At 36.7% G+C, this 23,860-nt stretch overlaps 1 protein-coding gene across 1 annotated transcript in view; it reads right to left on the bottom strand.

Annotated features, from left to right (window-relative positions):
- The window catches only part of LOC131168418 (putative tRNA (cytidine(32)/guanosine(34)-2'-O)-methyltransferase), a 47,147-nt gene that overhangs the window by 4,777 nt on the left and 18,510 nt on the right, over positions 1–23,860 (bottom strand). The window contains exons 7-11 of the mRNA XM_058127819.1: positions 21,304–21,364; positions 21,152–21,204; positions 20,095–20,187; positions 14,323–14,386; positions 13,556–13,663 (exon numbers count right to left, since the gene is read on the bottom strand). Of these exons, the coding sequence (XP_057983802.1) occupies positions 13,556–13,663; positions 14,323–14,386; positions 20,095–20,187; positions 21,152–21,204; positions 21,304–21,364 (379 nt within the window). The remainder of the gene's footprint in view (positions 1–13,555; positions 13,664–14,322; positions 14,387–20,094; positions 20,188–21,151; positions 21,205–21,303; positions 21,365–23,860) is intronic.

Here is a 23,860-nt window from a genome sequence, read left to right as displayed (position 1 = left end):
AACATAAAGAGAATAAGACCTCAAGAAACTTTACTTGATTCCAACGAGATAGGAAAGTGATTGGATGTTGGTCCAAGTAAAACAAGACGGGAGAAATTAGGAAACTCACCCTTCCACTCGCTACAAAACAAAAACATATTGAGCCTACTGGCCACCGCCCTAGCTCCACCCACAGACCAAGTAAAATTAGCATTCCCCAAAGGAAGATCTCTCAAACCACACTCCCTAGTGAGCATATTAAAATTCTGCAATGTAGCATTAACCCTACCTCCCACCTTCTTCCCCTCGGAAACCTAACAACATTAAAATCACTTCCCAAAATCCATCTAGGGGCGCAGAAGCCAAAAACAGCTCATCCTAAAAAGAACGCCTAGAAGTTGCTCTAGAAGGACCATACACTGAAGAAACCCACCATTGGCCCTAACCTTTCACTTCTTAGAAGACAGAGAGGGAGAAAAAACCTACGAGACTACCCACTCTGGAAACAGCGAGGATAACTTGTGATGTAGTCGGCCAAACCCTGTGATGTAGGACGAGAAAGGGTAGCCTAGTCCTACGGTTCAACCCTCACAAGCACGTACACTCAATACACTTTAAATTAAGAATTTAATTATCCGAACATAAATACAATAAACCAGAGGACATTTCACATGTTTTGGGATTTTGACAGGGTTTATGATGTTGTTCTAAAATAAGTCCCAAGAGTTCTTTCACAAAGGAATCGAGCTATATGCAACAAAGAAGTTATTTCAATATTTCAAGAAATAAGTTCTGTGTTTAGCACAGCAGTATTCCACAATTGATTTAGAATTTTAGACTAGCAACCAGTAATATTGAAAGTCTAAGGATTCAGATATGCTATTCAAGTTTTGGAATTCAGAATTTTAGGTAAAGGGTTTATCAAATATGAAAATGCAGAATTTGAAACTAAGGTTTAGTAATAGTAGGGGCTGTAAGATATAATAGGGGTTCAAATAGAAACTAAAGTTACCACGAGAATCTATGGATGCTTGACGTTGTTCAACACAAGTCTTAGACCACGCCAAAAAATTCCTTGGAACAAGCTTTGAAACACCGAGAAAAACGCAGCAATGTAATGGAGGGAAAGTGGCCATGTGGGGGGTATTTTGGTGTGGCCATGGGGATGCGTTGGAGGATAGTAGTTCTTCGTGCACACTTTGAAATATGGATATGTATTCAGCAAATGAAATGATGGATTTGTGGCCTCAGGGTGTAACTTGGTGATGACCGTGTGGGTGATGGAGGGAAGTCGTATAGGTGGGATAGGAATGGAGTCGCTGGATAGAATAGTGGTCTCTCACCACCTGATCTCCGAGGAGAACAACATAGCCTCTCACTACACAATCACAAGGATTGGACAAAGCTTAACAAGCTTCAACAAAGGAATTTCCTTTTAATGTCAATACTTTTCTCTCTACATAGTTCTTACAATGAAGGGGTATATATATAGCTAGCATGGGGGGACAAAGACATTAAACAACTAACAATTCCCACACAAGCATGGAAGACACAAATAATAAAGACACCAACTTACTAGACACATTAATTACTCTTATAAGCTACTAACAAAATAAATGCTCCAACTTTCTAGACACAATAAATACCAAGCACAACTTACTAACACTCCAACTCACTAGACACACTAACACAATTTCCTAACATACACATGCAAGCAAGTTGTCTTGCAAGATTACAAATTAAATATAAAACAAAAGTCAAAGGAAGACCCAATTCCGTGTGGGGCCCAATGGAACCGTGTGGGGCCCACATGGGTCTTGAACTCAGTCTTTGGCATCTCTACTGGGGTCTTTCTCACACTAAAAAGTCTTCAAACATTATCAAAATAATCATGAGCTGATGTGGACATCTGGAGGTCCTCGATGTGTCAGCATATCAACAAAAGAAATGTGGACATCCGGAAGTCGTCCACGTGTCACAACATCTAAAAATAAGATAGGTGGAGCATGCTGATCCTTGTCACCTTGAGAAGGTACGGAAGCCCAATCCATACAACTCCCTTACTAAATATCTCTAACACCCCCCCCCCCCCCCCCCCCCCCCGCCCCCCAAAAAAAGGGTCAACTATGTCAAGTTTGGAATCCTAGCTCATTACAATAGTGGGTGAAGATCAAAGCAAAACCTCCCTAATCAAGCTTCTCTTCCTAAAATCCCATAGACATCTAACATTCCAATTGACAATCTTTATAATCTAACGTGTTTACCTCCCTCACTGACACTCTTTCCACTCCTATAACTGATAGAAGAGAAAGATTTTTCAGTTTTGAACCTTCTCTTATACATTCTAGGACTCAAGCCCAACCTCACCTCAACCCTTGTAGGAGTCACCAATTTCAAGCCCAAGTAATCCAGGAGGTTGTTTGGGTCTCTATAGTCTCCCTTCCTAACCCGTAGACAAAATCTAAAAGCACTACCCTCAACAAAACCCTCCCAATGGCATAACAGATCAAAGAAAGAACGAGCTGAACAAGAAGGGGAAGAATATCATTTCCCAATTTAAAAGTAACCAAAGGTACAGCAGCCTCTTCATCTTTATCCCTCCAAACATCAAAAGAATTTTTTTTTTTTTTTTTTTTAGAAGTCCACCATTTCAGTAGTAGGCTTAGGAACAGAGTGCAAAGACCCCTTATTGTGCTTTTAAAACATCTACATCCCCCTTGCAGAATGTCAGAGAACAATTGAACACTCTTCCCCAAATGTCTAGTTTCTTTTAAAGAATCATCGTTCCACCCCAAAACACAGCCCATGTTTCCTTTACTAATAGGGCCTAGTTTATGCAAGTCCAACCCCTTTAAACTAAGGTCTCAAGTCAACCCCCTGACATCGGCTAGATCTAATTAAATCCTTGTCCTTAACAACCCACTTGGAAATGACCTTGCTTGGCCCACTATGGTAAGGCCCAATGCTTGCTTGCCCAAAACCATATTTAAAATGGGAAACTAAATCATAATCCAAGAATGGCAAATGAAGTCATCTCCTACCCCGGAATAATGGACTACGCTCCTACTGAAGATCCTCCTCCCCCTCCTTAGCGCTACTGTGACAACATCGGTGAAAGAGCAATTCTTTGAGAACCGAGGAACACACTCTACATCATCTCTTACTTCGCATGTCAAGTGATGTTCGAAGAATTGCAATCTGCACATCAAATCTAGGATTTTCAAGATCACCTTTGCAGCCAACCTCAATAGAGCTTCAAGGAAGCTTTGCCATCCATCACTTTGCTTGCCCTCAAGGATGCGTAGAGCTTGCCCACACCCACTTTCAAAAAGTTTCTCAAGGTAGAGATCCCCTTCCTATTTAACCACAACCTAAAAGAAACCTGCCCTCCTCTTTTGCAAAGCAAATCCCGCTGACTCACCACTTCAAATCCTCAACTTCCTTTGCAAATCACCCCCAATGTTTTTGTAACTCGCATAAACTCCTCTATCATTAGCAAGATGAAGGAAATATGCTTCCCTACATAGTTCTAAGATCCCAAACATTGCAGGGTCAATACAAGTGTTGAAGACTTTCCCCTCAACCCTAACTATAGAATGAACGCACATTACAAACTTTGACAGCTACTCCATTACCACTTCCTTGGTATCCCACATCACTTGGAACTCTTGCAAGAAGCCTCGTTGGTTTATTGATTAGACTTGCTAGAGAGCTCAGGGAAAGGATCACCAATCAATCTTTGAGTATGATGGCACCATAGTGAGGGGATTGACATTCACTATTGAGAGCTACCCGTAGCTATAGTAACCCGACCCCAAAAAAAAAAAAAAAAAAAGATATTTTGGAGAAGATATTTTGAAAAGAGATATTTTGAGATATTTATATATAAATATCTTGGAGGAGATATTTATTTAGATTACTTAAGGGCTAAGTTAGGATTTATTCTATAAATTCTCTTATTCTCTCTCATTCTCTCATTCTCTCTCTCTCTCTCTCTCTAAGATCCTTCTCCGTTCATCATCCGTTTCCAAAAACGGAGGGTACTGCGTGGATCAAAAGAGGAAACTCTACACTTTTAGTGAATCGAATCGTCGTTTTGGAGAGTTTCGGGTTTTCCCAAGAATCGAGGTAGGAATCTGATCCTAATTTTGATTGGATATTTGGATAGCAGTAGAAAACATAGTAAGGTTATGTTCTGTAATTTTAGGTTTTCGGGATCTCAGGTTGTCGTTTTGGACCGTTTTCGTACGAAGTTTCATTTCGAATATAAGGTAAGGGGAACTTGATTACAACAGCTATTTTGGAAAACTAAACCGCTAAAAAGCTAGTTTATGTTATTATTTATGATTTAACTGCTTATTTGTGAAATTCTACCGAACAGAGATGCCGGTTTGATGATTTTACGGTTTTTGGTAAAAACAAGGATTTCGACGTATGATCTCCAAATTTTACAAACATCGTTATTTGTGTTTATACTATAGTAGGAGAGGCTTGATTCCTTTATTTATTTAGTTAAACTATGTATATTGAATTTCTATCATTTAGCGAGTTTTTGTATTAAACTTGTGTGATATATGTTGAAATAGAAATGAATGTATTTTTTATACTACTGATATAGAATATGGGAATGAAATTCCAATTTGTTATACTGATAATGTGATAAACAGAGGCTGGTGATACACCGAGCCGCATCAGTAAACAAAGAGGGGTAAACTGAGTGGAAAGATGCCGGTTTGAACCCGATGGAATTATTTCTATACTATTGATATAGATTATGGGAGATAAAATCATATTTGTATAAATTGAATTTATGATACACGGAACCACAGCTTGAGAGTCCCGGGAGGGTTGAAAAATACTTTCTTTGCAGGGTGAAATGAAACCATTGTTATATGATACGGCACGATATCGTAGCTAGATGTACACGTGCAACCACACGTACTAAACGATGTGGGTACCAAGATGGTCGGCTAGCAGGGTGAAACCATTGGTTGATATTGGGCCAATGGAGGCAGTCGGATCGTATATAGGTACTCGACAGTGCCTGCACGAACAGGGCATTGGACGAGTATCAGTGCACAACCCGACCCACGGGGTAAAACTGGTTAGAGGGATATTTTACTGTTGGTCATCTGATAAATCATTAAATGGTCGAAAGACAGATGTGGGAATTTTGTAATATGAATAATGATATACCTGATGCATTACTGTATTGAAAATATTTGATTTATATTCCAGATGTTGAATGAAAATATGCATGTATGCAGTCACACACTGTTGTACCTCCTTCTTCCTTACTAAGAGGTGTCTCACCCTATCTTACAACCATTGTTTTCAGGTCCGTCCGTGCGTCGGTCCTAGTAGATAAAGGGACTGGGGAGGTTATTTTGGTTAGCTTACGTAAGCATCTAAATTTTGTACTAAACTTGATGAAAGCCCTTTTTGGAGGGTTGTAATATGACGATTACTCTAAGTCCGAATGTATGTAAATTATGGATGTATTAGTGAACTCTGGTATAAGGCTAGTAGTAATCCCAATGGATGTTTATGTTTTTCCGCGACATTTACATCATGATTATGTATGATTTACACTCGTACGCCCCTGTTTAGGGCCGGTTGTTTCCATATCTTGAACAGGTATAGGTATTTGATGTATGTGAGTGACACCTAAGTCCGTGTAAAGGGCCGGGTTGTTACAGTAGCAGTCGTAAGGCTTCCAAATAAGAGTTCAGTTGTCAATCTGCCCATTCAACCACTTTTCTGGGAATTTCATACAAAAGGAAAAGGTAGTTGATCAATTCTGCCCTTTAGCTTGGCATGTTAATGGAAGAAGTGCTCTTTCTCCCTTCTTCCTTCCCAAAAGGAGAATTTGATCCGGACTCAAAAGGAACATGCTTAACACATACGACACAATTTAAGTGTTGATAAGGATCACCAATCAACCTTCGAGTATAGAACCATAAACACATTGGCAATTCAAAAATAACTAGATTTTTTCCCAAACTAAAATATATGCCAAACACTCAAAAAGTTTAATTTTTTCAAACCAACATCAAAGAGTTGCAAGGGGAAAACTTATCTTTCATAGCGACTCAAAATACCACCTACCCCATTCTTATGTTTTTCTTTTGCAATGTTCTAAAGTTTAAATCATGACTTTTAATTTCTATTACTTTAATCCCTGCCCACTTAGCTTCTTGAAGCCAAATTGTATTAATTGTTCTTCTAATCATTGTGTCAACTAACTCCATGCTTTTGAGTAAGGGTTCTATGTTGCTAATCTAACCCCAGTCTCCTAGTGTCTTCACTACCCACCCAAGTCCAAAATTATGTGAGAGCACTTGAATATTTGACACCATAACCAGGTGCCAATATAGCATATCACTTTGCAGTGACAACCTAGAGCATATTTTTTGTTAATTTTGGTCTGAATGCCCTTTCCATCGGGTTTGCTTTCATTATATATAGAAGAAATTTACATAGTTGTTGCCTAATTTTCAGCACATTTTCAGCACCTAAATGCTGCCAGATTTTTAGCATTATTTACAGCCTATTTTCAGCACATTTTCAGCGCCTAAATGCTGCCAGATTTTCAGCATTATTTACAGCCTAATTTTCTGCTATATACAATATAAATATAAATTAAAATATTTCAACTAAACTAAATTATTTACAGCCTAATTATCCTAAATTATCTCATAACATCCCCCCTCAAATTGATGCTGGTAGATAAAGAAGCATTAATTTGTCAACCAAGAACTGATGCTGGTGCCGTGAAAGAGCTTTAGTGATGTAGGACGGTTCTAAGTAGCCCTAGTCCTACGGTTGACCCTCTTTGTAGCACACACAGAATATCATAATCTATGAGAAGAATTGAATTAACCAAGCATGAACATCACACACATATTCTAATCATCACAAGTTGTTGAGATTTTGAAAGCATATATGATTTGGTTCAAAAGCCCTTAGTTGATTATTTCATTCAAGTAATCAAGTTCACTTTAAAAATGTTATTTTAGAAGTCTTAGATTACAAGTCCCAACGTACAAATCAAATATCCCTAAGCATGGTTCTAGCAAGCATGTTCATGTAGAAAATCTAGGAAGATTCAAAGACAATGAACAACGTTTTTCAATCAAGGATTCGAGTAGAGTTTCAAGGCTTACAAAGTACCTTTAGGGACTGTTTTAGATGGTCACAAACAAGGAGTTAAAATGAGCTTTCCAAAAGGTTCGGAATGTCAAACACCAAGACACTCAAGTACTTGATCGCACCACGATCAAGCTTGTTGATCCTTAGCAATCTTGAGACAAGAATGAAGCTTGAGGTGGTTGTGGTTGTGGCTGTGAGCTATGAAAAAGGAGTGGGTGTGTAGTGTTGATGATGACGTTGATGTTGTCGTGGTCTCTCACCACCCAATCTCCGAGGAGAAGAAACGTAGCCTCACACTACTCACTCACAAGGAGAGGAACAAGATTCACCAGTTCAAGCAAAAGCTTCTTTTTTTTAATTGATAATGCAAGATGCCGTTTACAATACAAGTGATGGCATATTTATAGCCTTACATGCACATGACTTGAGCATGGCTTCTTAAAACATTAAAGAAAATACAAAAGTAAAATAAAACATTTAAAATATAGGTAATGAGGTTCCTAAGAAATAGTTTGTCATAGGAAATAGGTGCCTAGAAACTAGAATAAGTATGATAGTGGAGTCTAAAAACTTAAAATGAAATAAATGCTTCTTGAAAACCCAAGACTCTTGACTTGCAAGTTGTCATCCTCTTTCCAAGCAAGCTTCTAAGATAAGCTTCAATTGCTGCAAATAAAGTTCACATCAATGGTGGACTTCAGGCGGTCGTCCACGTGTCACATTATCCGCAAAAGATACTAGAGGTGCATGTTGATCCCCATCATTTAGTGAATATGTCTGCAATTCGACGTACGGTGGAAATGTGAGGAAGAGTAATCACTTGTTTGTCAAAGGATTCATGTATGGAATGGCAATCGACTTCGACATGCTTCGTACGCTCATGGAAGACAGGATTAGCGGTGACCTGAATAGCACTGATATTATCAGCATGAAGAGGAGTGGAATGAAGCTGAAAAAAACCAAGTTATGTGATCTCAGAGCATGTGGAAGACAGAGCACGATACTCAGACTCAGTGGAGGACTTGGAAACTCTGTCTTGCTTCTTACTCTTCCAAGAAATGAGTGCATTGCCTAAGAACATGCATTATCCAGTAACACAGCAAAGAGTATCCGCACATCCGGCCCAATCAGCATCACTATACCCCACCAACTGTAAAGAAGATTCCTTAGGAAAGAACAACCCCCATGTAGAGGTGCCATTCAGATATCGGATAATGCAGTAGACAGCGGCTAAATGAAGATGTCGTGAAGTCTGCTTAAATTGATCGACTTGCTGCATAGCAAAAGAAATATCAATACGAGTAATCGTTAAGTTGTTCAAACTCCCAACAAGCTGCCGATACAAGGATGGACCTAATAGAAGCTCGCCTTCCTCTTGACGAAGCTTAAGATTTACCTCCAAGGGAGTAAGAACAGAGTTACCCGATTGGAGGCCAGCCAATGAAATCACTTTCTTTGTGTATTTGTGCCGGTGTAACAACATAACAGTGTTGAGATGCACCTCAAGTCCAAGAAAGTACTGCAGGGAACCAAGATCTTTCACGTGAAAAGAGGCCTTGAGATGTTGTAATTGCATAATTAACTCAGCATCAGAACTAGTAATCACAATGTCATCAAGACATACCAAAAGCAATACAATTCCTCCAGAGTCTTGTGAAGAAAAAGAGAGGAATCAAACTGACTCTTTGTAAAATGAAAAGCAAGCAGGGTAGAGCGAAATTTATCAAACCATGCACGCGGAGCCTGTTTCAGTCCATACAAGGATCGGCGTAGCCGACAAACCATTGAGGAAAGTGAAGCAAACATGCCGGGAGGTGGAGACATAGATTTATTCCTTCAAATCCCCATGTAGAAAAGCATTCTTCACATCCATCTGCCAGAGAGACCACCCCTACAATGCAGCAAGTGCCAAGATAGTCCGCACAAGTGCAAAGGTCTCTTCATAATCAATACCATACTTCTGTCAATTCCCAAGAGCCACGAGACGGGCCTTATATTTGTCCAGTGACCCATCAAACCGAAACTTGACCGAGTACACCCATTTACAACCAATAGGTTTGACACTAGAGGGACAAGTCACAAAATCCCAAGTGTGATTATCTTGAAGAGCTTGGATTTCTTCTTACATGGACTGCTGCCAACATGCTTGGGTGGCCGCAGAATTAAATGACAGATCAATGTCTGGAAGGGGCGTTGAAGAAGGTGGAGAACATCGATGATACACCACACTTGGTTTAAATAGCTCAATAGAAGAAGACACATCATCAAAATCGGGAAGAACGGTAATAGGAGTATCAAAAATAACCTGAGACTAAAGGAAATATTGATTCTCGAAGAAAATCGCATTCCAGGAGATCTAGAATTTATTTGCATGAGCATCATAACAAACAAATCCTTTCTAGATATGACTATATCCCCATAAAGGCACACGTAGCAAACTGAGCAGCAAGCTTGTGACGTTCAATAGGTGGTAGATGAACAAAACAAACACACCCAAAAGTATGAAAGGATTGATACTCGAGATATGCCAAATAATCGAAAATAGGAAGAATCATAATTTGGAGTGGCAGTAGGCAAACGATTGATCAATTGTACAAAAGAACCAATAAACAAAGTACAAACGACATCTCAGAGATGATGATTCTTACGCTCAGCGACTCCATTTTGTTGAGGGGTATAAGGGCAAGAACGCTGGGTAATGATCCCCTTTTGTTGAACAAAATTCTGAAAAGAATGAGACATGTACTCCCCCCATGAATCGGAGCATAAAGTTTTGATACAAGTACAGAACTGTCTCTCGACAAACGCAACAAATTTTTGAAAAACAAAAAACATTTCAGCTTTAGAGCGGAGAAAATATATCCAAGTGTATCGACTATAATCATCAATAAACGTCACAAAATAATGATATTGACCATGAGAAATAACAAGACTCACACCCCAAACATCAGTATGCACAATCTCAAAGCAATTTAAAGAACGATTACCCTGCGCAGGAAAAGATAAAGTTTTACTTTTACCAAGACAACAAGTAGCACAATCAAAAGATACAGGAGAAGATGGAAAGGAATCTATATTGCCCAAAAAACCATGTTTCATAAGATGAGCCAAGACAACAGAATTAGGATGACCCAATTTCTTATGTCAAACTTCATTATTATTGCCAGTAGTCGACAAGCAAAAGACACAACATTAGGAATAGAAAACTATAAAGGAAATAAACGTCCCACTTTAGGCCCCTTCCCGATCACCGTCCCCGACACCTGATCCTACACAAGACAACCACCACGAGATAAATGAACGTCACAATTATTATCTACCAATTGTCCAACAGAAATCAAATTGGTAGACAATCCAAGTGAGACAAAAACATCGCGTAATGAAGAGCCCAGATTACAAACAGCAGTAATTGGAAGAGTACTGTCATCAACAATCTGAATATTTTGCGTGCCTCTATACTTACGGACACCATGGAGACCCGTCATATTACCAGTCATATAATTAGAAGTGCCCGAATCAACAATCCAAGAAGTTGAATTAGTAATCGTACCTTGCAGGCCTAAGGCCGTAAAAGCAGACACAATCATCTGTTGGACCATTGCTAGTGTGAGAACAAACGAATTAGAGCTTATAGTGGGTGGCGCAAAAGAAGAAGAAGAAGAAGAGGACTGAACAGCAGCCTAAAAAGCTTGGGATTGGCAATTTTAAGGCCGCACTCGACAGTCTTTGATGATATGGCCTTCTTTCTTGCAGTAGTTACAAACTTTCTTAGGACAGTTGCGAGCAATATGACCAAAACTCCTTGGAACTAAAACACTGCAACTTGTTCTTCCCTCTCCCTTGTGCAGCATATGCTACATTCATGGCCTCAAAAAATACCTTCTCAGAAGTCATACCCATCTAAGTGGATAACCGCTGCTCTTCACGCAATAAATCTCCCAAACAAATATCAAAAGAAGGAACCAGATTACGATTCAATAAACTTGCTCAACCAAGCTCAAATTCAGGTTGAAGTTTCATCAAAAACTAATCGTGTTGACTCTCAGTATGAACCGCTTGAAGAGTCGCAAGTGCCATAGGGGAAACCTTAGCATGAACAGTAAAAGAATACTCGTTCCAAAGATTAATAAAACCAGAATAAAATTGTTCAAAAGTTAAATTGCCTTGACTGTAATTACTAATTTCCAACTCCAATTTAAACTTCCGACTTCCGAGCACTGTGATCTTTGTGGTAAATACGGTGGAGATAATCCCACATAGCCTGAGTTGTAGTAAAACAACTAAGATTGGTCACAAGGTGAGACTAAATCATCCCCAACAACCAAGAGATAACCTTAGCATCCTTGACCTCCTATTGTGCAAATTTTTTTTCATCAGTGAGAACTTGAGCAAAACTATCAATATGATTTTATAATTCGGTCCCTTTCAAGAACATTTTAAACTGGAATTCCCACATAGAGAAATTCTTTCCAGTAAATCAAACAATAGTCCTTTCAATAGACATGATGAAAGGCACTAAAAAAATAAGCCCAAGCAGTCAACCAAATAAATGGCAAGCCTAACTCAAATCAGGCCCAAATCCAAATAATAAGAGGTCCACAGACAACCAGATTACAAAAGCCCTGCACAAATTTAAAAATAGAAATAAAATATAATAAAATAAAATAAAATAAAAACCCATATCAAACACAGAAGCCAGTCTCGAAATATCCGCCCTATGTGAAAAACAACGTAGTAGACAAAGAAACACAGCACCTTCGTCGATCACACCAGGAGAAGTCGAAGCTGCTGACCACTACAGAAACTACCGACAGCCACCACGAGAAAAAGACTGAGATGAGTAGCCCGCAACCATGGACAACGTGCGCAATTTAAAAAAATTCCGGCAACCCCCAACAAAACCATCAAAGTGGACACCACAAAGAAGGTCAAAGCCCATGAAAAGTAAGAAAGAACTTGTTGAAACCGAGAGAAATTTAAAAAAAAAAAAAAAGCAGCGATGAGAATCGCACCCAGTGATTAAGATCAAAATGACGAAATCAAAAGAGGGGCTCTCATACCATTTGTTAGCACCAGAGGAGTCCATAGATAGGTTTGATACGCATGGGTGAACACCAACTTGACCCAAAAGCTTAAGCTTATTAGGTCTTGGGCCCAACCATGTATATAAGCACCTATCATCTCCTCAATCTTTTCAATGTGGGACAAACTCACAAGTGGAATTCTCAACAATCTCCCCCTCACTTGTGAGTTCCAACTGCTCCCCCTTAAACGGAAACCATCTCCCTTATGGGAGTAAGCCCAACTCTCCAACAGTTACTCAAGTGGGTCTTACCAATCCTACTTCCCACGTCTTGACCCTATTCGGATCCATCTTCCAAGCCGAGATGATCCTTATGGCCTTGGTCACACACTTGGTCCTCAACTATTAGCACGTCAGGACAATTAGCTTCATGCATTGACTTTTTTTTTTTACGATGTCGCTCACTCAGAGTTACGAACGGTCGGCTCTGATACCACTAGTTAATTTTGGTCTGAATGCCCTTTACATCGGGTTTGCTTTCATTATATATAGAAGAAATTTACATAGTTGTTGCCTAATTTTCAGCACATTTTCAGTACCTAAATGCTGCCAGATTTTCAGCATTATTTACAGCCTAATTTTCTGCTATATACAATCTAAATATAAACTAAAATATTTTAACTAAACTAAATTATTTACAGCCTAATTATCCTAAATTATCTCTGTAACATTTTTCACTATAGCTAGGCAGTAAAAGTGGAACACATCACTATGGACACCTCAATGAGAACCCTTAAATATTCATTTCATGGAGAGAACAAATTTTATGCTAAATGGAAGGATTTTATCAAAGTTCATGAATGATAAATCACAGATCGAACCGCCCAATCGGAAAATTGGGTGTGCTAGCTACCTAATGCAGTCCTCCTTTATGCAAGGCTTGGGACTGGCTATGTGCGGAAAGAATTAAGACACTAAATGCATCACAACGAGAGCTTTCAAACAAAAGGACTTGAGTAACATTAAAAAAGAAAAAAACGAAAGGACTTGAGATAAAGAAAATACAATTACAACACCTGGGAAGACAATCAAGAATAAATTATCCTTTAAAAGAAACAAAGAGACAGGACACATGACTGTTTGTCCATAAGCTTTGAAGGCCAGATAATAAATTCATTAATTAAAGACAAAGGTTACCGCAAATTCTATGTCAAAAAAGGACATATTGTGAAGAATGCAATTAAAAGTTGTGCAATAATAAAATATGTACTAAGCTCACTATATGTAACACCAGTTTGTTTTGAGCGGCAAAAATAATAAAAATACATTAATACGGAGATGCCAAAAGTGGATCTTCTAAGTACAGAAAAGCTTCTATGCAACATTAAACATTAAACTTACCAAGATCTTCTCCACCTGAGGGACTCCCCACCTTCTCGAGGAGGCAATGCAAATCTTTCTCATTAAATCCTTCTGGTGGGGAATAATCCTCACAAACAGCAAATGCCTCTGCATTGTCAACAACAAAAGAATAAGCTTTAAGCACAGTAAGGCTGAAACATTTACTTGACACTGTCAACACAATCCAGATGAATCTTTTAGGTTTTCTAGGGATTTAAAATCAGTCTATTGCATTGGCTTTGTTGTTGAGTGGTACCCTAGCTAAACTCCATGGGATATCATTGTCATTCAGGCCATGGCAGCACCACATGGTAATCAAGCAATATTTCATCACCAGCATTTCTTGAGGTGGATGGGCATGTGATGGCATGTGACCCATTTTTTCACATCAGGCCAAATAAATAAAATGAAAGAATCAATAAATAAATAAGACCCATGTTATGTAATGGATAATTAATTGAACATAAAGTGAAATAGATCAATTAAACCTTTTAGTTATCATTTCATGGCCACTCCAACAATAGAAAATTATTAATTATTATTCTTTTTCAGAAATTTGATTCCAAATTGGTTGCATCTCTTATGGAATGCCCATATCCCTCTAAATATATGCCCAAATTATTCCTTGACTTTAACAATTCATAAATCAGGAACAAGTAACATTTAACCCTGGATTCTAAAGACAGAAATTTAAAGAATTCACAACACATACACAAACTTGATGAGGTACCCAACTATATATATATATATCAGAGACTCTTACTTACCAATGCTTGAATTGCGGCTGCTTTTTGGTTTTGCAAAGGTCACTATTGGGAAAAATAATTTTAGCTGCAAAGAAAAGCATCAAGGCAATAACACAAGTCAAAAATTTAATAATTAAAGCTTTAGTCATGCAATGTTTAGTCAAACAAAAAATAACCTTAAGTGAATTATGTATATAAGTATATTTAATTTTTTATGCTAATTAAAAATTTATTGAAAAAATCCCAAGCAGATTTTTTCCTTCTTTTTTTATTTTTTATTGTGTGCGCGCATGTATCAACAATTTTACAAGAGGTTATGATAAACATACATTCTTTTATTATTAAACTATTGTAAAGAACAAAGATATACCATGGCATGGACACTTCCTCAACACTTCCAAAAACTAGACAAAGGAATGAAGTAGAAAAATGATTTGGCAGCTGGGTTAAGAACAAGGAAAAAAAGTAGAAGAAAATGCACAATGAATAACATAATCAATCAGGTAACATACACATTCCAGCTCTCTTAAAACAACAAGTATCTACACCCATTGAATCAAAGCTAAACCAGTCAAGAAAACAATGACAATGACAAACACCAGCAGCAGCAGCTCTCTTCTGTCATTCTGCAAAATCCAGATGACTATCCTCTAACGATAGGAGGGCTATCGAATCCTTACTTCAAGTCCAAGTTGCTAGGTATACCCCTCCCCCCAACTCCCACCAACATTAATTAGCTCATTCTTGAAACATTATTTGGCCTGCGTTACAAGTGTCAGAACAATCTTAACTGCCTTTCCCTTATCTTATCTTTGCAAGAGCTACGCCAACTTACCACGAATGAGTTCATCCCTTAATTTATGCTTTTACTACTCACCTTAGCATTCTCATTTTGGAAAACCATTTAATTGTGGGAAACATTTTCCATTTTCCATTTTTTCAGTTTTCCAAAGAATTATAAAAATTTTAGCTTTTCTTTTTTAGTTTTTCAAGAATCATATTAAAAAGGTAGAAAATGAAGAGTTTGTTCAAATTTACTATGAAGTTTCCATTTTTTATTTCTAGATGTCAAAATAATTACAAAAACGGCAACTTGGTTTGAATTTTCCATAGCATATATAATGTAATATTAGGGATCATTGGCGGAAAAGGATTCATATAGCCGATGTCACTTAGTGAGAATTAAGACTTGGTATTGTTGTTGTCATTGTTGTTGTACGGGATCAAAGATTTTGGGGTTTGAATTTGAATTTGTGGGGATTTAGGATAAACTCTGTGCATAACCTACATACATAAAAGATGTTTTCCAACTTTTCTATATAAATTTGGAAATTTGTGAAACGTGGCATTTTTGTAATTATTTAAAAAATTAGACCTAGAAGCAAATAGTGCCAAAATTGTTTATTGTTTTTCATTTATTTCATACAAATGTTGTAAAAATGAAAATTTAGCAAACTTATTTTTAGTTTTTCAGAAAACTAAAATGGAAAATGAAATTTGTTTTCCACAACTAAAAAGGCCCTTTTTCAGAAATGTTGTTTTTTACTTTCCAACATTCTGATCTATTAATGTCTTATAGAACTTTCCCTTTTAATTTTAAGAGTATTCTATAATCACACAAAATGTCTAAAGTACTTCTCTATTTCATCCATCTTGCATCAACTCTATATATTACATACTTCTTCAATTTATCTTTTAGCTTGCATAATAGATCCAAGGTATAAAAATCTACTAAAAATAATTTCCTGACCATCAGGGTCAATGCTTTTGACAATATTCGTCCTAAAATGACTAAAATTACACTTCATGTACTCTGTCTTTTTTCTACTTATCTTGAAACCTCTACACTCTAAAGCATCACAAAATAAAATTTAACTTAGATTCTACTCCACCTCTACTTACATCAATCAAGAGTCAAGACAATATAATCTACAAACACTATACACCATGGAACCTCATTTTGGGTATATCCTAATATGTTCATCCATCACTGATGTAGAAAGATAAGGACTCAAAGCAGACCCTTTTATGTACATTAGGATAGGAAATTCTCTAAACTATCTACCTATAGTCTCCATATTAGTCATTACTCCATTGGAAATAAACTTAATGGCATCTATATACTTACTACGTACTCCATTTTTCTCTAGAACCCGCCAATGGAATATCCAAGGTACCATATCATAGAGATTGGGCAAGTCCCTTCTCTGTTCCGTAAACTTTTCTTTTTAATCTTCTTAACAATTATATGGTTTCAAAAGTTTATCTCACGATCATTAAACCAAAGTGATTTTATGAAATTCTCATATCTAACCTTGACCCCTGTTCAATTACCCATTCCAAAAGTTTCATCACAAGACTCTTAAGTCTAATTCCACAATAATTATTACAATTTTGAATATCTCCTTTATTTTAGGATAAATTAATTGAAGTGCTTTTTCCTTCATTAACCTAACATATTCTTAGTTCTTGTAGTTGAGAAACAGCCTCTCTGCATTAAAGCAGGGGTACAGCTGTGTACACTATGACGACCCTCCCCCTACCCTTACAAACTATAAATCAGTTAAGCATATTATTGCATTATCACCTATTTGTTTCCAAACTTCAATTGAGATGCCATTTTGGTCCTACTTTTCCATTTTTCATCTTATTTGATGCATATTAAACTTCATCACATTCTATTTTGCATACAAATCTCAAATCTTTAGCCTTCTACTTGATTTTCATTAAATAGCTTATTGAAATAAGTTTGACATCTTTCTTTTATGTTTTTTTCTCTAATAAAAATATTATCATGCTCTCTTTTTTTATACATATGATGCTCTTTCTTCCCCCCCCCCCCCCTTTTTTTAATAAAAAAAGAAGATATTTCATTAATAGGAGAAGATTTTAAAATGAGGAGAATAAAACATCCACCATCAAAATTTTGGAACAAACCAGAAGAAAGAAACTATAAAAACAAATAAAACTAGGAAAAATCAAATCAAAAGATTTCTAAAATCTCGCCAAACTTCCATGAAGCTAACTCCCTTATTGAACCAACAGACCACGAAGACGCCAAATATTGGACCTTTTCCAAACCAGCTGCCAATTAATTTTTCCCTCAAAAAATCCATGCATTATGCTCCAACCATAGCCCCCACAACACTGCAAAAAACCCTCATTCTCAAAGTACAGACATATCCTTCCTTCTTCCAAAACCCTCAAAAGAAATAGTCAACAGTTCCTCCACTGACAATGGGCAAACCCAATTTTCACCCAACACACCAAATAACTTATTCCAGATTCTCCAAGCAAAATCACAGTGTAAAAGAATAGATGATGTGCTATTTCAGAATTCAAATAACAGAGCACACACACATCTGGAGATAAAGCCTTCAAAGGTCTCCTGATCTGCAACATGTTATTAGTATTGCTTTTATTAAGCACAATTCATCTAAATGAAATCCTTAATTTTGGGGGGAGCTTTGATCTTCCAAATAAATGAACGTAAAAGGAAAAAAAATAAGAGTTGGAGTGGATAAAAAACACAAAAAATGATTTACAAGGGTACACCCCCAAATGATCCAAAGACCAAGACCAAGCATCCTTATCGGAATAATTCAAAATCTGGTGATTTGTCATCGGCAGCTTTGTGCTTTGGTTATTGGACATGGCAGTTGTACAAATGTAGTTCTTGAAGAAGCTGTGAGGAAGTTGAATTCAAAGGTTGAAACCACATCCTGATCCATATAAGATTGCTTGGGTGAACAACAACTTTAAAGTCCATCATTGTTGCTTGCTTTCTTTAAGATTGGTCTGATTATGGAGTGTGAAACCCTTCCTCTCAAGATTTTCTGCATTGTTGTGGTACATCCATGGTTGTCTGATAGGTGGGTTAAGCATGATTCTTATGAAATTTTAAATACCTTCTCCCTCACCAAGAAGAGGTATAAAGTTGATGCCTTCTTGAGCTCTACCACTAATAAATTGAAGGGCACATTGGTTCCTTTCTAATGAAGTAAGATGACTCCTTTCATGGTGATGCATTCCTTGGTGCTTTCCCCATTTTAACATAGTCAAGTTCTTTTTGGCAAGAGGGAATTGATGTAGGATGGGAGGTGTGTAATTGGATGGATCATTTTGACCCAAATTGGAGGCAAATTTTAAAGAATGGAGTCAAAATATTGTTGATTTATAAACCCAAATGTGTTTAGTTAATTAGTAGTTAATTATGTACCCGAATGCATTCAGTTAATTATCATTTAGTAGTTATTATGTGTTCAGATTAGAGAAGTAGGATTATGTGCAATTGTGGTTTGTTTGTAATAGATGTGTCTTTTAGGGTTCGTTTGCAATGTCTTGTATTTTAGTCTTCACTGTATATTAGTGTGTGGATATCATGTATGAGTGTGAATAATTGAAGAAGTTAAACGTCTGTTTCCCCTTTTACCTGCTTTCTCCCACTCTTCCCCCTCTCCTTTCTTCTTCCTCTTATTCCCCTCTTCTCTCCTCCTTTTATCCCCCTAATTTCTCTCTCTCCCAGTAACATCTTACTGTTCAGCATCATCTCTATAAAGGTGGAGCCAAAATACCAACGGAACCACACACATATCATACAATTATCACACAATAATTACTAAATCATGCAAAATTGTTTAACAAATGTCTAATCATTTCCTAAGAATATGGATTACTCAAAATAATGAATTGATGATAGTGGCATTGCACTACGAATAATACTCCTAATTGCCAATCCATCTTGTATCATGTAGGGGATCAAATCCAATGGAAGCTTATATTCTCTATATAAGAAAGAAAGAACAAAAATTCAATCATGCGTAATTTTGGTCAATATTTTAAAGCATGTTTTCCTATTAATCCAATAATTATCATTCAAATCAAACATGAAGAAAACAATTTTCCTAGGAACATTCCTACCAATTGCAGAATTTGTTGCAGAATGAAAATTAAACCCCATACCCAATTTTCCAACCATATGATGGGGGGAAAATAAGCTTTACATCCTTCCAAGAAAACTCTTTCTTCTTTTGTAACAATATTCAAGCAAGACTTCATTTATCTAGTCATTTCTCTTTCCAATCCAGCACTCTAAACCCCTAAATTTCTTTAATGAATCAAAGGAAGCACCCTAAGGCCCTAATTGTAGATAAAAATAAGCTCTAAGACTAGGATTTTGCCTTTGTGACCAAGCAAGGCATCCAGGATCTAAAATAATTCAAACATGATCTTTGGTCTCAAGAAAAAAAAAACATTACTTGGCATGCAACACCAAAATAGAAGAGAGTGCGAAAAAACAATGCAAAACAAGGAAAGTGCATGTTAATGAGATGTAGTGCCACATAGTAGTCACTTGGGCCACACAACATCCAGATAAGCACCACCGTGAAAAATGAAAGTTCATCAGTTTTATCTTCTTTTTTTTTGCGATTTTCAATTTTAGAAAATGTTTGTCTAAATCCTTCCAGTTTTGCTAATCTAGTCCCAAAATTACCCTCACATGATTAAAATAATTCCAAGTGTTTTTTATGATTTATAAAAATGGCACCAAAGGTGATTCAACTTAGAACCGTGAAAGTTGAACATCAGCTATTAAATTACTGGATCATAGAGCAAGTGGGCTTGAAAATTGTAGCTAAAAAGAATATGGTTCCGAAAAACATGGTGTCTAAAGAAGATCGTATAAGTACAAAAACAAAAGAATATCATTCAAAATTGTCACAAGAAATAGCTTTTGAACTCTAAAATGATCAATTCAAAAAATATAATAGCTCTACAAAGTCTTTAATTCACCTGGCAGTAAAGGAGACTTGTATCTTTTCCTCGAAATATTTTTGCAATGAATTTCCCACCTTTTTTAAGTACATGAGTAACAATTGTTAGACCCTACAAGTACATTTGTCAATTGGTAACAATTAGAACACAAACATAAAAAAGATTCACAAGCATCCCCATATAGGAAGACAAATCTAAAATTTGCCCCCTCAATGTAAATCTAATGTGCTCAAGTTAAAGTAATTTTTATTAAATAAATAAAACACACAATAAGAAGTAACCTACCAACCAAACAATGTGCTTGATTTATCATATAACATTATGGGCATCAGGCAAACAACAAAGAAGCAAGAAGAATTTTGTGGCTGAGGTAGTATAAATGCTTTGAATTACAAGAGCAGTAATATTATGGATCCCATGGTTTGAAGACATAGGAAGTGATAATCACAACCATGCTCAGGAACATTTAAACTAATACTCTCTTCCCAACTGCCAAACATATTCTAAAGAGTTATCTTTCTTTATCATTTCCTACATATAGTTTATTCATCATGCCTAGAAAATAACAGAGATGTGTAGACAAGTATTATTCTTATATAGAAGTTAGAACAGGAGAACAAGGTGTAATTACTTTAGTAGAAAATTAGTTGATGACAAAAACAGAAACTGAATGAAATGTGTTTTTGCTTGAATAAATATCAAATAAAAGGCATATTGGTAAGATTATTTTTTACGGAAAGGAAGAAAATAGAAGGACAAAAGGAGCTTAAGCATTAGCAAATAACAGAGCAACTACCAAATGAAACACAAAACTCATAACAAAGTAATGTTTTCAATTCCACTAAAATTAGTCAAACCCCAAATTCTGAAATTTTGATACAGATATTTAAAAGACCTAGCATTTCTCACCATCCAAACACACCCAATGACTGCATATAAAATAAACGTATCAAGATAGCATAGTAGCATCATAATATGCATGTGTTAACCATTCCAGAATAATCCTTCCATATGTTAATCATCATCCCAATTTTTAAAATAATATATTTCCCTTGAACAAATTTAGAATGCTCACTGCTAGTATGAGTTGGGACTGGACAAATTCATCCATGTCATGAAGTCCTGTAACTGCAAATCAACATGGAGAACATCAAATTCTGAAATGAAAAAACTACAGAAACAAAAAAGGAGCTGAATAAAAAGTGAAACTAAAACCATATCTATTACCATCAGGAGCACCATCACACACAACCAGGTCAGCCTTGCATCCATCAAAATGTCTAATGACCTGTAAAAAGAACAAGATAAATATTAGAAGACAATATACCTTGCTACAGTAAAAATTTCAAAATAGCATACACACAACCCCCTAGTGTAAATCTTGTCATGAATTATGATTACGCCAGTCAATAATTTTTCATAGGTTCACATTTCCTAGAACCCAACCATCAGATCCTATTATCATCTTATTTTTGTCATGCATGTAAAATGTCAAGAAGATTGGATATTATGTATCATTGCATCAAAGCATCGCTCCAAATTTATGTTTTAGTCGATACCTTTTAAAAACAAGATGACGTTGTCAATCAAATGGCAAATAGACCCACAAATCATTATCAAGAAATGTAATTTAGACCGTGTTTATACCAGGTGTAAGTAGATCCCACACACGGGTATGTATACTTCTCACTAGAAATTATACCAATTACTCATGGTAGGATGTAAGAAAGTACACCTCCGATATTTTGCAGCTATGAACCATACATGTTACATGGGTTGAACTTATGATCAGGCCCTAACATATTCACCACAAGGAAAATAATGAACATGAAAAGGGAAGCACCAATGCTCTAGTCAAATGAACAAGCATTACAATCTCCTATCCAATAACTGAATGTAATCACCTGGGGAGGGATAGAAGAATTTGGTTTGATTCCTATAAGGATTTCTCTAACAAGTTGCAAGTCTTTGTTCTCTAAATTGTTTCATGATCCTCATGATAATCCTTTTGGCTTCCATTCTTTTATTTGGAAAGCTAAAGTTCCATAAAGATAAAGACTTCTATGGCTATGATCCTCAAGAAAATCAAAACTAATAATTTAGTTCAGAAACGGAGCCCAAATAAGGCATCAAATGTTTGTCTTTTGTTTTAGGAGTAGGGAGAATTGTGTGCATCTTTTCGTAATTGCCCTTTTGCTTGGACTCTCTTAAATATAATGTGTCACAAATATGAAATAAATTGATTTAGAGAGGGGAGGAGGGAAGATTGAAGGATAGGACAGAAGAAGAGAGACAAAGAGCTGAGAGGGAGAGGCAGTAGTCACCAATCCTGGGGCGTTTATGTACAGCTCTAGATCTACTCTTTTATAAATTAATTAATAACTATAAGATTAGAAGGACAAAAATATCCCCCATCAGATCACCTAGTTACTAAAGTAATATATTCCCTTCTAACACTCCCCCCAGGTGTATAAATATCACCAAACCCCATCTTGTTACAACAATTAAATAGGTTTAAATAAAACCACTGTGAAAACATCTCCTAACTCATCCACAGATTTCACAAATGGAGTTCTTTCTACCTTCTTCAACACAACATCCCTCACAAATGAGGATCAATTTCAATGTGCTTTGTCCTCTCATAAAAGACTAGGTTGCTAACAATATAAATGGCATCTTATTAACACAAAACATATATATGGGCTTTGTTATAAAGAAGCTCATCTCTGACACAAGGGACTTAAACCACATGATCTCATTAATTGTATGAGCTAGCTCAGTATTCTGATTCAGCACTCAATCTCAATAAGTTTGTTTCTTCTACTCCAAGTAACAACACTAACACCCACAAGTGCACAATATCAAGGTAGTAGATCTTCAATCTTCAACAAAGCCAGCCCATAATCTGACACTTTCCATTACATTTTATACATCAATCCAATGCCAGGAGAGCTCTGTTGAGATACCAAAGAATCCTAAAAGCAGCATCCCAATGAAGCTACTTTGGACTTCCATAAACTCACTAATCACCCCAACTACAAATGATATGTCAAGTGTAGTGACGGTCAAGTGGTCAACTGGCCACAAACTGCCTACAATGACATTTGTCTTCTAGTCCAGCTCAACATCCCTAGACAGCTTCACACTAAGATCTAAGGGTATCAACTAGTTTAGCTCCCAACACAACAATCTCACTAGCAAGTCAAAGGTAAATGAAGACATGTTCAACCCTTTCTCAAAAAAAAAAAGGCAGCCTAGTACACAAAGCTCCCACGCATGCAGGGTCTGGGGAAGGGGCGGACCACAATGGGTCTATCTTACATAATAAAATCTCAATGCCAAAAAAGTACTGCAAAGTACCTAAGTCCTTGATTCAAAAATTTCTTGAAGCAATTGCTTGACACGTGCAATCCCATCTCAATCATAACTAGTGATGATGATATCATCAATGTAAACTACTAGAAATACCACTCATGTCTCCTTTTTGAAAATAAAAACCAAATGATAAGAAGCACTAAATAAAACTAAAATGCAGAGGATCATCATGCTAAATTTGTAAAACCAGACCCTAGGAGTTTGCTTAAAACCATAAATGGCCTTACACAACCTTACTGCTCTCCCCCAAACAACACACCCAAGTGTAATGAGCCAAGATTGTTTAAGGCCTTATTCTTGCCCATGACCACTTGTCTTGTACAAGCGGGATTGCAACCATCATGTAAATACTAGCGTAAATTTTATTCTTTGAGTAGGATAAAGCGTTAGTGAAAATAAGGAGCATGAC

This window comes from Malania oleifera, chromosome 11 (genome assembly GCF_029873635.1).
Source record: "Malania oleifera isolate guangnan ecotype guangnan chromosome 11, ASM2987363v1, whole genome shotgun sequence".
In the NCBI taxonomy this organism is placed as follows: domain Eukaryota; kingdom Viridiplantae; phylum Streptophyta; class Magnoliopsida; order Santalales; family Ximeniaceae; genus Malania; species Malania oleifera.
The sequence above is the reverse complement of the archived record's forward strand: the minus strand, read 5'-3'. Positions and strand labels throughout refer to the sequence as shown.